Here is a 14,059-nt window from a genome sequence, read left to right as displayed (position 1 = left end):
ATATGAACCTGCCTGAAAGCCATGTCCATTCATGTTTCTAGAACATATGTACGCAGGGTGTCAGCAAACACACTTTTTCTGCCCTCTGTTGGTATATAAAACAGTTTGAATGTCTGCCTTGCCCTTGGTCCCTCTCTCCCTTGGTCCCTCTCTCTCTTTCTCTTGCAAACGCTCATGTTTGCAAGGAATAAAAGAGAATGTTCCCTTTTGAATGAGCTCTGGCAAACAGTGAGGACACCTAGGATAATGTGGAGGGTTTTGTGGTGCTATTTGTACCCCCTTGATTGGTTTTGTCTCATATACTGTACAGTAAGCCTACCTTTGTTTCTAAACTTCAAAACAATTGTGTATTAATTACCTTGCCAAAGGTAGCTGTGGTATAGGCAGGATAATAATAATTATTGCCTCAGCATTGTCTGAAGGAAGCCAAACAAAAATAATCTTAACTCTTATGTACCTGTACATGAGATGTAACTAACAACAAAACACAACCTTGAACCTTGAACTCCAGTGGGTTATGTAAATGCCCTTTCCAGTAATAACATCGATTTGGAGGTAGGCCGTTGTATGCTGGTATATCCATGCATTCAGACCATGTGCATTTTGTCAATATATCAACAACAAGCTAAGGCAGGGGTCTTCAACGTTTTTTAAATGTTCTATATACAAATATTGTATAATTATGTAGGCCTATAAAATTGTGATTCATATGTATAAACATACCATGTTATTGTGCATTCAATACTAAGCAATTAAAATAATAGATAGATTAATATATTCATGCTTTTAATTCAAACATACATGTACAAGGTGCAAGGGTGGCCATTTATAAACATACCTTATGAACTGAGAAGAATACTATCAACAATCTGTCAATTGCACAATAATCATGTATACAAGCTATTCAAAATAGATAGAATCATGATTTATTTTAAACATAAATATGGAAAATATTAAAAAAATATTTAAAGAAAAATTGACATTTTTGAAAAAAATAAAATCAAAATCAAAAAACTCTAATTGTGTAATCAAGCAACAATTTCGCGGACCCCTGCAGTACCTCCGTGGACCCCCTAGGGGTCGCGGACCCCTGCAGTACCTCCGTGGACCCCTGCAGTACCTCCGCGGACCCCCTGTTAAAGACCTCTGTCTAAGTTTTCATTTTATTTGTGCTCTTTCTCACACAGTGTGTGTGTGTGTGTGTGTGTGTGTGTGTGTGTGTGTGTGTGTGTGTGTGTGTGTGTGTGTGTGTGTGTGTGAGAGAGTGCTGATGTCAAATAAAGTTAGCATAGCAGCTGCTAGCAGCTAACTTTTAGCCACAACATTAGCTAAACATTAGCCTATACTATTCTACTGAAATGATATCTGAATTTGCTAAATGTACTCAAATACAACCCCAACACAACATCACACTTAAACTATAACAAATATTTGCTGTTAAACATAATTATTAATAATTAAAAACTCACCTTAGAAGACTAGGATGAGTGGCTGCATGTTGATTCAGACAGACAGGTGGAGTGATATGAGGCTCCAGGCTCTAGTCTACACAGTGCAATGTTGTAGAAAGTGGAGTGATATGCTGTGTTCTAGAAATAAATAGTTCCAAGCTCAAGAAAAGAGCGGCAAATGATGTGGGAATGTAATATGGGCTGCCCACACTAAAAACACATGGGGCCCAAAGGTACAAATCTGCTCTTGGCCCTGAACGGACAGACCCACACTGGCCCACTATGGGCAAGCCCCAGCTCAGCCCCAAGTGGGGGCTGCCCACAGCAAGCCCACGGTGAGACCACAGCTGTGGGCATCACCTGGGCAAACCCGCGATGGGCCTGTGCAGGTTTGGTGCGGGCTTGGCATAGCCCTCACTGCCCACACATAGCCTGCATGGGCCCCACAGGGGCTTGCTTGCAGGGAAGCATCATATCACCACCCTAACATCTCCTGTTAACGTCTCTATTCCCTTTCCAATTCCAGTGTTTTACACACATTTGTTTGTATACTTTTCTCAGATCTCAGGCAACACACAGACATTTCGAGCTGAGGATGTGGCAGGTTGTGGCTCTGGGATGATGGCTTTCATGTCATCAAAGTAGTAGGCCAACCAGAATTTTTATCCCTCCAATCTGATGGATGGAATGAGAAATCTGTTTATACCATCAGAACTGATAGCGTCAACCTAATATTGACTAATTTCACACTTGTATTGATGTCCTCCTCTGCTATTTTGAAGAGCCTCACAAATGAAGCTGCTCGGAGAGAGTTTCAGCATGATGCTATAGGACACAATTCTATCAGCTATAGCCTTTTCTGGGCACTACCCACTCCCACTCCGTCAGGAGCACCCTTTCCCTGGGACATCCATTCTACGTAAAAATTCTTGTACTAACAGTTGGTGTTAGGTAAAAGCTGATTTTATTACTATATTGAGATTTGCGCCTATCTGAGATTAAGTGGATGTTTTTGGCATTTGGATATACGTCTGCTCTTCAGCACTAGGTCAAGGTGAGCCCAGACAGTGATGCTGATGACTCCACCCTCTATTGCGGAAATAGATGACTCCAGTTTGTCACACTGCGGATGGTTGCCATCTCTAGATGTGTTTATTTTATTCCATGGTATATTTACAAGCAATCAATGTAGTCTTTTGTGAAGTGAACCACAATCATTCTGGTTCAGGGTCTTCCTCAATCTCCTCAGTCTTTCAAACTTTGTGCTTAATGCTATTTGCCTGGAGAATATTGAGGTGTGAGGTCCAATGGAGGTATGCCTCTTTTCAAGAAAAGAGAAACAGGCCAGCACTCATGTCCTTTCTCGGTTGTGTCTACCTCACCGAGCTCGGTGAGGCAAACAGAACCGAAAGAATAGTACTGCTGGCTTGTTGTTCCTCTTTTTGTTTACAGTATTTTTGGGCCGTGCACCAAAAGCCTGTACATTTTGGGGTGTTGCATGCACTGTGGTTTCTCTTCTCAAGAAACACATTCTTCACTTCCTTAATTTAATTGTGGCCGTCTTTGCATTTATTTGGTTATTGGAACAGATTTAGTGGTCCACTATACAATCAATGGCTAAAACTAGTTTGTGTAAAATTATAGTTATTTTGCCTGACAAAGAATTATTAGTTAATCAGTGCAGCTGATTGTACCCCAGGCCTAGATCTAGGCCTTCTTCTTTTGGCCCTGGGGCCAAAAGAAGAAGATGTCTGATGTCTGATGTCTGGTTTCAATTGTATTGTGTGTGTGTGTGTGTGTGTGTGTGTGTGTGTGTGTGTGTGTGTGTGTGTGCGTGTGTGTGCGTGCGTGCGTGCGTGCGTGCGTGCGTGCGTGCGTGCGTGCGTGCGTGCGTGCGTGCGTGCGTGCGTGCGTGTGTATGTGTGTGTGTGGGGGGGGGTTATGACATGATCTGACTGTCACAAACTTATCATCTCTGTGCTACAACATCATGGATATTGATCAGGTAAATCAGCACTTTAAAAACGTTGGTTCTCTGCCATATATCATCCATTAAGTATTTCCTGTAGAAATTGCTCATATATTTTGGATTTTTTTTGTCCCCTCCCAAGCTGCTCCTTCTACGCGTTCTTCCAGTTGAAATTTAGTATTCAAGAATAAATAAATAAAATAATAATAATAAATGAATTAAGCTATACTAGGGGAACATTGTTCTATTGTAATTATAAAGCTCTGATGAAGATAGAAGCAATGTCTTTCTAATTAACACATTTATTCAAGTGAGCAGTTGTGATATGAGCCACAGTGTGTGTGTGTGTGTGTGTGTGTGTGTGTGTGTGTGTGTGTGTGTGTGTGTGTGTGTGTGTGTGTGTGTGTGTGTGTGTGTGTGTGTGTGTGTGTGTGTGTGGAAATCTTGTCAACAGTGAGCATGCAGTGCCTCCATGTGGCTGAAGGACAATTCACCCTCCAAATATTTTTTTCTATCAATTACTCACCCTCTGGTGGCTATACAAGGAGAATCTTCTTTTGTATCATATTCCTTTACGGTAGGGTTAGAGGTCAAACAGGGCCAGGCTATCTTTGTTAATAGTGAGCAAACAATGCCAGACATTGCATATGCAGCTTTGTTTTCGTTTCCATTCGTAATTTACTTGCCAGTGCTGAAAAGATTGAAGTGGATGAAAACTAATTTGCCGAATGAAGATAATGGGGAGAACAATGCCTTTCCTAATTACCCCAGTGACATGTTAACACGCTGTGGTGACCTTGGGATGGTGTGTGAAAGTAATGAGACCATGCATTTTGAGGTTGCATCCCAGTTCTGTACTACCAGACGACCTACCAGACGACTCAGAAACACTGTCTTATCATATAGGTTTATCAGTTTACGTATCCTGACACAAAATGGTTGAGAACGACTGCTCTGAAGTAACCTCAGTTTCTTTGACAAATAAGAATCAGTGACAATGTGTATTTTTTCATTGAACAATTCTTGGCTGACAGTAGCCTTGGATCAAAACTATCATAGATGTATTTTATCGAGTCTGACTTTTGCTTTCGTATCTATGACGAAAGCAAACGTCAGACTCAATAAAATACATGATAGTCTTGATCCAAGGCTAAGCTGACAGAAGAAATGTAATAAACCCTGTACCATGATGTAGACTAAGAGGAGATTTTAGTGACCATTCACCACTCACACTCAACCAGGGACTGAGCAAAACAATATTAATATTAACACGCACGCACGCACGCACGCACGCACGCACGCACGCACGCACGCACGCACGCACGCACGCACGCACACACACACACACACACACACACACACACACACACACACACAGGGCTGATTTTATTACCTGATGTTCCACATTATCGCAGTTCTTTCATTTCATCAGCTTTCATTTTCTTTGAAATGATGTACTATTGGAAATTATGCAAGAGCCATATATCTTATAGGCTATATTTAATCAGTCCCCTGGCTTTGATGTCAAAGCGTTTTACCTGACTTTATGGCTTGAGGAGAGTTTATTTTATCAGTCATTTATCAGAACTATCAGAACATAAAAGATCAAATGGTTCTATAAAATGCTTTGTTTTTTTCTTTTGTTTCCTTTGATCTAACATGATCAGAAGTTTATTTGAGCATCAACTTAAAAGCTATTCTTGCTTTACACAAAACATTGAAAGCATCCTTAAAATTAAGGGAGGACTGGCTGAACGGTGGGCAGGCGGGCCTCTGTGTGTGTAGCCTCTAGTCTAATATAACCCCAGATTGTCACAGGGTTAGGGTTTACTCAAGTACAATTTTGAGGTATTTTTACTTTACTGGAGTATTTCCAATTTTCAGTACTTTTACTTCTACTCCGCTACATCTCAAAGGCAAATATTGTACTTTTACTCCACTACAATTATTTGAAAACTTTAGTTAGTAGTTACTTTGTAGATTTTGATTATTATCACAAAACATACAGTAACCACTTCAGTCCTATACATTCCAGCAATTTGAAAATAGCCGATCAACAAGCTCACAATACGTCTCGATGCATTGTGAGCTTGTAGATCTGCTATTTTCAACAGATTTTTATACATTTTATTACTTTAAAACTTGTGAAATTGGACATTCTGCATAATAAGAATTACATTTGGTACTTTAAGTATATTTATTGACAATACTTTTGTAATTTTACTCAAGTAAAATTTGAATTCTGGACTTTTACTTGTAACAGAGTATTTCTACATTGCAGTATTACTATGTGTACTTAAGTAAAACATTTGAGTAGCCTACTTTTTCCATCACTTCTAGGTAGTTAATTGTGTTTCCAGTTCAAAGGTTTTCCCCAACCGGATGTGACTAGTATGCTCATCAGTAGTAGCGTGCTCTATCATCAAAACGGATCAGAGTTGATCCGGTCTATTTATTACACGGCTTGGTTAATTGCTTGATTCTGTTCGTCAGTCATGACATTCTATGGTCTTTTATTTCTTGAGTTGATAGCAGACCACTGTGCTCAATAACAGATTGAGATTCTAAAACAGCTCATTTCCACTTAAGGAGTAGTTCACCCCAAAACAATGTGGGTGAACTACTATTTTCTATCAATTACACACCCCATGAAGCCTTGAATTAATGGACATTTTTTTGTCGGATTCCTAAACCAATAATTTGATGACCGGTTCATCGGTCAATAGAAGACTCTGTCGGTCATCAAATTATTGGCTTCGGAATGCAACAAAAACTAAAACATATCCATGAATTCAAGGCTTCATGGGGTGTGTAATTGATAGAAAATAATTATTTTTTTGGTGAACCACTCTTTAAACCCTATACATATTTCCCTGATCGGGGTCCCCCTGTCTCCTTATTTTTCCCTCTGCATCAAATCTCTTCTCTGAAAAAATCTGAAGCTCAACATGTAGTGACGCATAGTGACCTTGTAGATAAGCTATTTTCGGCCATTGTTAGCCTCTTGTGAGATGTCCAGAATATGAATGCTAGGGTTCAGGTGGTTAAGAGCAGGTGTGGCTCATTGTCCTGATGGATATCAAAGGGACCATTCAATGTATTTATGAAACATGTTTTTATTCTCAGGGTTGTTTCTGCTATTCAATAAAAAATATATTTACTTGCACACAAATAATTTGCCATTGCAGTTCAGTGTAAGAATACAAACACCAGGAGTGGAAAATAACCACAATTCCGGGTGCTAAGATCCACACTTTCCTCTCATTGTTGTATTTAAAGGAATGCATTACCTGGAGTCTGAACTGAAACCATCTATCAACTATAGAATAGCTCAGATAGTGAGCACAAATCAGCCCCACTTAAAAATATGCACACGCCTACAGTGGTTTCAGTGGAACTCTATCTTCTTGGCAGGAAATAAAAGGAAAAAAATCCGGCAATGCCTCAAACACATGGTTTTTACTAGGGCCTAGACAACATAGTGATAGTCATACAATACCAGAATCGAGGTATAGTGCTAATAATGGTAATTTATCTGTACATGATCATAATAAACCACTATCTACAGTACCTCTATCTATCTTTCATCACATAATGGAACTATATTATTTAATTATTGACCTGAGATTTTCAAACACAAACATCTCTTCCTGCATGAACTGAATTATGTACTCATAACACTTTGTGACTCTACTGATGTTTGAATTATTGATGTTGTTTTTAATTATACCACAGTGATGACACTATACCACACATGTACAGTAAAAATGTTCAGTCTTTTTTTGCACATTGCATTTTCTTTCCCAAGATGCAAGTAAACATAAGTTAGCTGCATTTCTCAATCACAATCATGCTACATGAACACTGAGCCTGAGTGGTTCTCAAAGTGGGGTCCGGGGCAACATTTGTTAATACATACAGCATCACACTGCACAACCACTGATACCTTATCAACACCTCTCAACACAAGTCCACTATACAAGAGGGGTCTACCTTGTCCTTTGACAATTTGTTTAACAAATGAGATTTGTGGCAATGTTATTCACATACAACATTTGCCTCTCCACTGGCAACACTGATGTGATGCATTTAAATACCAAGCCTGCGTAACAGCCTGTATCTGTAGGCTATATTTCAACTCTTACAGCTAAAAGTAACCATTGACTTGATACTAATCATACTAAGTAACGTAGCAACAGGAAACTGAAAGTGGTTATCATCAAAGAGGAAGGAAACAACACACTCTTAGATCTGTTAAGTAGTTAAGTGTTAACTACTTGGGTGTTGAAAAATAGCTACATTTTGACAGTGCAAAAAATATATACTAAAACTACATGTTTATATGACATTTACTCCCATTCACATGATCGCTTTTGAACCAAAAGAAAAAAAGAAAAAAGAAAACAAGGTTTTTCCTGTCATGTCATGTCACAACCTGCATGGCGACATGTGAATGAAAACAAAGCGATTAGTGGCAAGTGCACCATGTGATCTTCAAATTTTGTTTCGCCATTATCTACGTCTTTCCCTTTGTCATTACTTCACCTCCGCCCCCTTCTCCTTTTCTTCTGCACTCTACTGTCTGCATCTCCCACCGCAGGGCCTGGTGCACAAAGCACACCACAGTTTTCTTTCTCTGTCTACACAACAGAGGAGTGTTCACTGTTCAGACATCAGACACCACACACACACACACACACACACACACACACACACACACAAAGCTTTTAAAAGGGCACTGCACAAATACGAAGAAAGTCACCTGACTGGTGGCATCACACCCTGTTTTTGCTGTTTGTGTCATCCCGCTTGCCATGGGACAAGCACGATGTTGAGACAACAAAGTCAGACCAAAAAAAACTAAAACCTCCCTCTGTTTTGCTATCATTCCCTGCCAACTACAGTAATGGGTAATGGGATTTCCCCAGTGTTTCCTAAAGCTCCAACAGCCAGGAAAGTGAAGCTATAACAACATGATTAATGAAAAGTGAAAGATATCCAGCCATTATCACTAACACATTTGTGAACACCAAGACTGCTTAATGACTCTCACAGTAACACTCACTGACAACAGTAACAGCTTATATTCCTGACCGTTCCAAATGTAAAGACGTGTTATGATGATGAAACAATGAACATGATATAACAACTGACACTCATCCAACAGTCCTTCTTTGCCTTACAGTGGATGAGTTCACTCAATAATTCATTAAATGATTTCTTAACACATGGGCAGTATATAAAATATAATAATAATATGTAATTTGCAAACACAATGATGCATGTCATCCACAAATATATTTACAATGGGATAAATAATACATGGTAGAGATTTAACTGTTACAGCTGTGTCAAGGTGACAATTGCAATTGACCTTTTGAGCCATATTGATATAATATAGTTGTGTAATGTTACTTCCTTCACAGGTGATACTAATTAAGGCTCAGAGTCTGTACCATTTAGTGTAGCAGAATCATTCCAGTAAGCCAACATGCCCAATAGCACCACCCTCACGCCATTTGGCCTAAATAGATAGCAACCTAAATTAGTATAAATTGTAACACCTGTGAAGAAGTAAAAGTAACATTACACAAATACTTACAATAATAATAATTATAAATATAATTTTGTCCCCACTCTTTTAGTGTATTTTTCTCACCATGTAAATATGGCTGCTGTGATGCAATTAGCATAGCTCATCATGACTTGGCAATAAAACGTTCCCCTTTAAAGACCATATACCCTAAACACATCCTCGCAGTCATATTCTATATGAATTGGGGGCGACTGGACCCCAAATGTATGCCCTGAATTTACTTCGTCAAATTAATTGACATTTCTCCCAGAGGTTTTCTCCCAGAACATTTTGGTGGTAGATACTGCATATGGCCTATGTCAAGTAAAGTGCAATAAATAAGTGATAAAAAAAAAACAGAAACGTTGATTTTAATGATCTAGGGTCTTTAAGGTACAATGCGGGGGAAACCCCTTAAAAAATAAGGCTGTGATTTTTCTTCCCATTTCCCATGTTTCATCATGACACAATGAGTGGACCCTTCAACATCATGACACACACATTAACTTCTCTCTTTGGGACAGACAGAGTGGCAGACAGGCCACTTGCGAGAAACCGTCCCCCCCCCCCTTGAGTCATCAACTCTGGGTTGACTGTGCCTGTTGTTGAGTGTTTATCTGATTTAATACAACCTTCTCTGGAGCCTGGCCAGGCAGCAGTTTCTCACCCAGACCTAGCTCCCACAGAGATGGGGTCAGGCTGGGGTCAATCTCCTGCCCTGTTGCACACCTCAGCATCTCAATTGCGCGTTCCCTGAAGTTGCTGCACAAGCCGAAATAGAGCAAAGGGTTAACGCAGCTGTGGATGCAGGCCAGAGTATATGTGACCAACAGACCCGTCTCCAAGCAGCTCCTTGTCTTCTGACAACCGGCAGTAGCAGGCACAGGTTCTTGTGGCATGTTTGGTATGTTAAAGATTGTATCCACCATGAGGGTGATGTTGTACGGCGTCCAGCAAAGAAAGAAGACCACCACCAGGGCAAGGATGACCCTGACAGCCCTCTGCTTCTGGAGGCCCTGGGAGTCTCGCTTCAGGTGCAGAAGAATGCTGGCGTAGCAGAAGATCAGTACAGCTGATGGCAGCAGGAAGCCCACGATGTGGTAGAGCAGACGGGAGCCCAGACGCCATTTAGTCGTTGGCTGAGAGAAGAGTAGGTAGTTGTGAATGCAGTCAATGCACTCTGTCTTGTCTTGGTCCTCATTGCTCACGGCCTGCGTGAAGACCCAGTCAGGGATGCTGAGGAGTAGGGAGATGAGCCAGACTGACAGGCAGATGGAATGAACCAACCAGGCCTTCCTGCGGGGGAACATCTGGGCAGCGTGGACGATGGACAGGTAGCGGTCCACACTGATACAGACCAGCAGGAAGATCCCACAGTAGAAGTTGATCTGGAAGATCCAAGAGGTTTTATTTGTCATTCACTCATACAAACTATGTGCAGTGAAAGGTTGGTGAGACATGCTCCAAAGACTGCGCTAACAATATTAAACAAACTAAAATTGTACATAATACAAGCAAAGAAAAAGTATACTAAAAACAAAAAGTGGGGAAGTTTGGGGGGTTACAGTTAAGTAATAGATGAGAGAGAGAAAGTGAAATCAAAATGAAAAGAGAAAGTGAGAGTTAGACAAGTTATTATGCAGTGTTACCAAAGACAGTGCTTCTCATCATCTATTTAGGCTTGAGGTAATTGTGGTATCTGTGCATGCCCATCCTCTGTTCTCTCATGTTCTCCACGTTTTTGCAAAGGCATCTTTTAATAGTAAACAAATAAATGTAAGTATATGAATGTGTCTTGATTTGACAGGAAGTGATAGCTTACCGCCCCCAGCACATTCCTTTCTAGAAAACCTTTCCGCCCTTAACGCTAAACTGAAAGTAACACACAGCTATTTCCAACTCCCTGCATGCTCCAGCATGCTCAATTCACCATCCAGTATTTAAAATAAATGTGGCTCCTGTGTACTTTGCATAAGTGGAGGAGAGGCAACACCTCTCTCCCTGCATGACAATTTCATATTCCCTCCCCCCCTGATAAGCACTTGAAATTGTAGGAGTTGAGGCATTACATTTAGTTTGACTTGGTTCCATAGATAAATATTGTGAAAATAGCAGATCTACAAGCTTGGCTATTTTCACAATCTTTGCCTCTTTCTTATATTATTTGTCAATTTGGCCAATGTTTGACCAGTTTTTATAGTAGTTTGTTGATTACTTTTGATGCAGTAATGGTGTTTTCTTTTCTTTATTTCTCATAGGTATTAAAAAGGTCTGAAAAGCCCTTAAATTGTCACTTCACTGTCATCTGAGGACCGCCCCAGATCCACAGGTTGAGAACCACTGCATTATACCACCTGTATGAGTTGTAAACAGAAAGATTTAGCAAGACAGTCTATCGTTTCAGTATGTGGTATTAATTAGGCTGAGTCGTTACCGTGAACATGGCTCCGCTGATCTTACACAGGGGGGTCCCAAAGCTCCATCCCTGACTCTTTGCGGCCTGATCTGCCCAGAAGGGCAGTGTCACCAGCAGCAGGCTATCAGCTATACCCAGGTGGAGGATAAAGGTGTCTGTCACACTCCAGGCCCGTCTCTTCTGAAACAATACCACCGACAGCAGCCCGTTCCCCAGCAGACCAATTATCATAGCCAGAGAGTACAGAAACGGAATGAAAATGGCGACAGACCACAGACCTCCGAAGCGATACTTTCCCTCTGGCTTGCTCTCATCCACATAACCGTTAACGTAGTCATCGTCATAACCATAAGTGTCGTTGTCGTTAAATATCCCATGAAGGTCCAGCTCCATCTGGGTCTGTAGAAAAGTTATAAGTCTAAGATTAAAAATGATATATGGGGCTTCAGAGGATTTCTCTCTATGGCTATAAATACTAATGTCAATACTAGCAGCTCATAAAGCCAAGATCCTGTCTGCTCTGCTGGGTGGTGCTTTCAGTTCTAAAACTGAGCTGTTGAGCTCTGTTGAACTAGTATGCTGCCTTGAGAATCTCTCTCAATGACCAGCTCACAGAGAGAAATCCCCACATATCTCACATGGTGCTGATGTCAACAGATGAAGCAATTCTGGAGTAGAGGTCCCTGGCCTACAGTTCAACAGATGTTGGAAGATCCATGACATGACACTTACACTGGCTGTCACGATTATGACATTTTAATTGACGCTTAATTGTCACTCAAATAATTGCCATTAATGATTGAATTGTGTTTCTGTTGTTGAACATTAGAACATTATGAATTACAACTACATTTCTATTTGGCCTTTTAGGCTTCGTAAACAAAGGTTGCACAGGGCAGATATGACAAATAACGTGTGTGTTTTAATAACTTTATACATTAATAATTCCACTATTTTTTAAAAATGTTTGGAAAATACATGAAGTTTTTTAACATGGGAACGATTATGCAAAAAAAGTATTACAATTATCTCAAATAATTGCGATTAGGCGATTATGTAATAATTGTGACAGGCCTAGCTGTCACCTGACTGCAGCATGTAAGTGTCATTTCATCATGGGTCTTCTCTACCACAACAACTTTGCATAACTTGCTCCATTGGTGCCGATTCATTCAATAACTAATAATAATAATAATAATAATAATAATAGGATAATAATAACAACAACAATTTTATACTATTACTAACAGAAACGGTAGGAGACACGATGGAGACTCGTATGGCAATGACAAGCATCATAGGCAACGATAGCGCGCGAACGCGTGTGCACACACACACACACACACACACACACACACACACACACACACACACACACACACACAGTAACAACAACAACAGAGTTGATTAAAAGTCTCATGGAAGGACTGTTATGTTATCCTTATCCTTATCTAATATATACAGACAGTACTGGAATGAAGAAGACTTACAGCGTTCATGATGGTAGTCATGTCGTCCTTACTTCTACCATTGACAGAACCAGAGCGTGTGATCGCTGCCTGCTGCTGCTGACACTATTTATAGAGATGGAAAACTAAACCAACTTTCCTCCAATGGGCTTCGTGGGAAGAAGAAAGTCCACTGTCCACTTGTGGTCTTTCAGTTTCCACTACTTCTTCATTTGTAGCAGACAGTCAGTCAGGTCGGTTGTGTCGACTGTCTTTCACACACACAAAAGAAATCACACCTCGAAGAAGCTTCCTCTCTTTGTTGCGCAGACCCATGAAACCTTTGAATCAACTAAAACCACACGCAGAGGAAGCCCGGGTCACAGAGTTGAAGATGATCACCACAACAAGCAGAGGATTGTCCAGTCAGGAGGACCAACTGGGATGAGTAGAGTTTTCTCTGCCACGCAACTCAAACGGTCCAAGGCGGCTCGCTGAAAGCGGTGACCTATCGAATTGTGTGACTCCACGTGTCGCTGTTTGGCGGTCACTCTCGGTCTCGGGCTCTGCTCACAGCCACGTGGTAAAATATTAAATGACAGGTTACAAAATCTTATGTTTTAATTGTATGATTTCCCCCTACACATTTACCCCAGACACACCAACATTATTCTGATGCTCTGATTTAAAAAAAAGAATACCGGTTCACACCAAAAACGAAATTGCACACATATGGAATGGGACCCTTTTAGCTCTATGGCCATAACTCGGTACCATTGCTCTGATCAGCGCAACTGGATTTGAAGGCTAAACATGAGATGAGTCTATCATTTAGGTCTTCATCGAAATTGCAAAACAACGACCCCTACTGTTGCACAAATCTCTAGTTAACACATTTCAGTGTAACACTCGATACGCCACTCGGTCCACTACATGGCGATGGCATGCTACAATAACACATGTGGACACATTTTCTGTCGGCCGGTCCAACCAGCTGGATTATTTCACTACGAGATCACATGTCAATGTGACTCATCACATCACTTCATTAGAATAACAAATGAACGGCCGCCGATGGCCGCTGTCTCCTCCACACGCTCAGCTGGACAGTGAGTAACCTCGGTCCCAGCCTCAGGACAGTGAGTGGATACAGAAGCAGCGTGAGTAGGAACAATAGCGAGCACAGGCGGCCATTGTCCA

General features: G+C 40.8%; 1 protein-coding gene across 1 annotated transcript; it reads right to left on the bottom strand.

Moving 5' to 3' along the window:
* Positions 1-6,547: 6,547 nt before the first annotated feature.
* LOC311042724 (C-X-C chemokine receptor type 1-like) lies at positions 6,548-13,575 on the bottom strand. Its single transcript, XM_084053654.1, has 3 exons — positions 12,902-13,575; positions 11,430-11,810; positions 6,548-10,383 (listed from the first exon to the last, which is right to left on the bottom strand). Exons 1-3 carry the CDS (start codon positions 12,920-12,922, stop codon positions 9,574-9,576), a joined length of 1,212 nt encoding a protein of 403 aa, XP_083909780.1. The 5' UTR covers positions 12,923-13,575; the 3' UTR covers positions 6,548-9,573.
* Between the last annotated feature and the right edge of the window lie 484 nt (positions 13,576-14,059).

This window comes from Gymnoscopelus microlampas (genome assembly GCF_963454915.1).
Source record: "Gymnoscopelus microlampas genome assembly, chromosome: 3".
In the NCBI taxonomy this organism is placed as follows: Eukaryota; Metazoa; Chordata; class Actinopteri; order Myctophiformes; family Myctophidae; genus Gymnoscopelus; species Gymnoscopelus microlampas.
This window is presented reverse-complemented; position numbering and strand designations above follow the sequence as displayed.

Coding starts and splice junctions, on each gene's coding strand:
- LOC311042724 (XM_084053654.1), bottom strand. CDS start 12,922: ATGACTACCATCATGAACGCT. Junction 11,811..12,901: donor TGACTACCATCATGAACGCT/GTAAGTCTTCTT, acceptor ACTTTTCTACAG/ACCCAGATGGAGCTGGACCT. Junction 10,384..11,429: donor TCAGCGGAGCCATGTTCACG/GTAACGACTCAG, acceptor TGGATCTTCCAG/ATCAACTTCTACTGTGGGAT.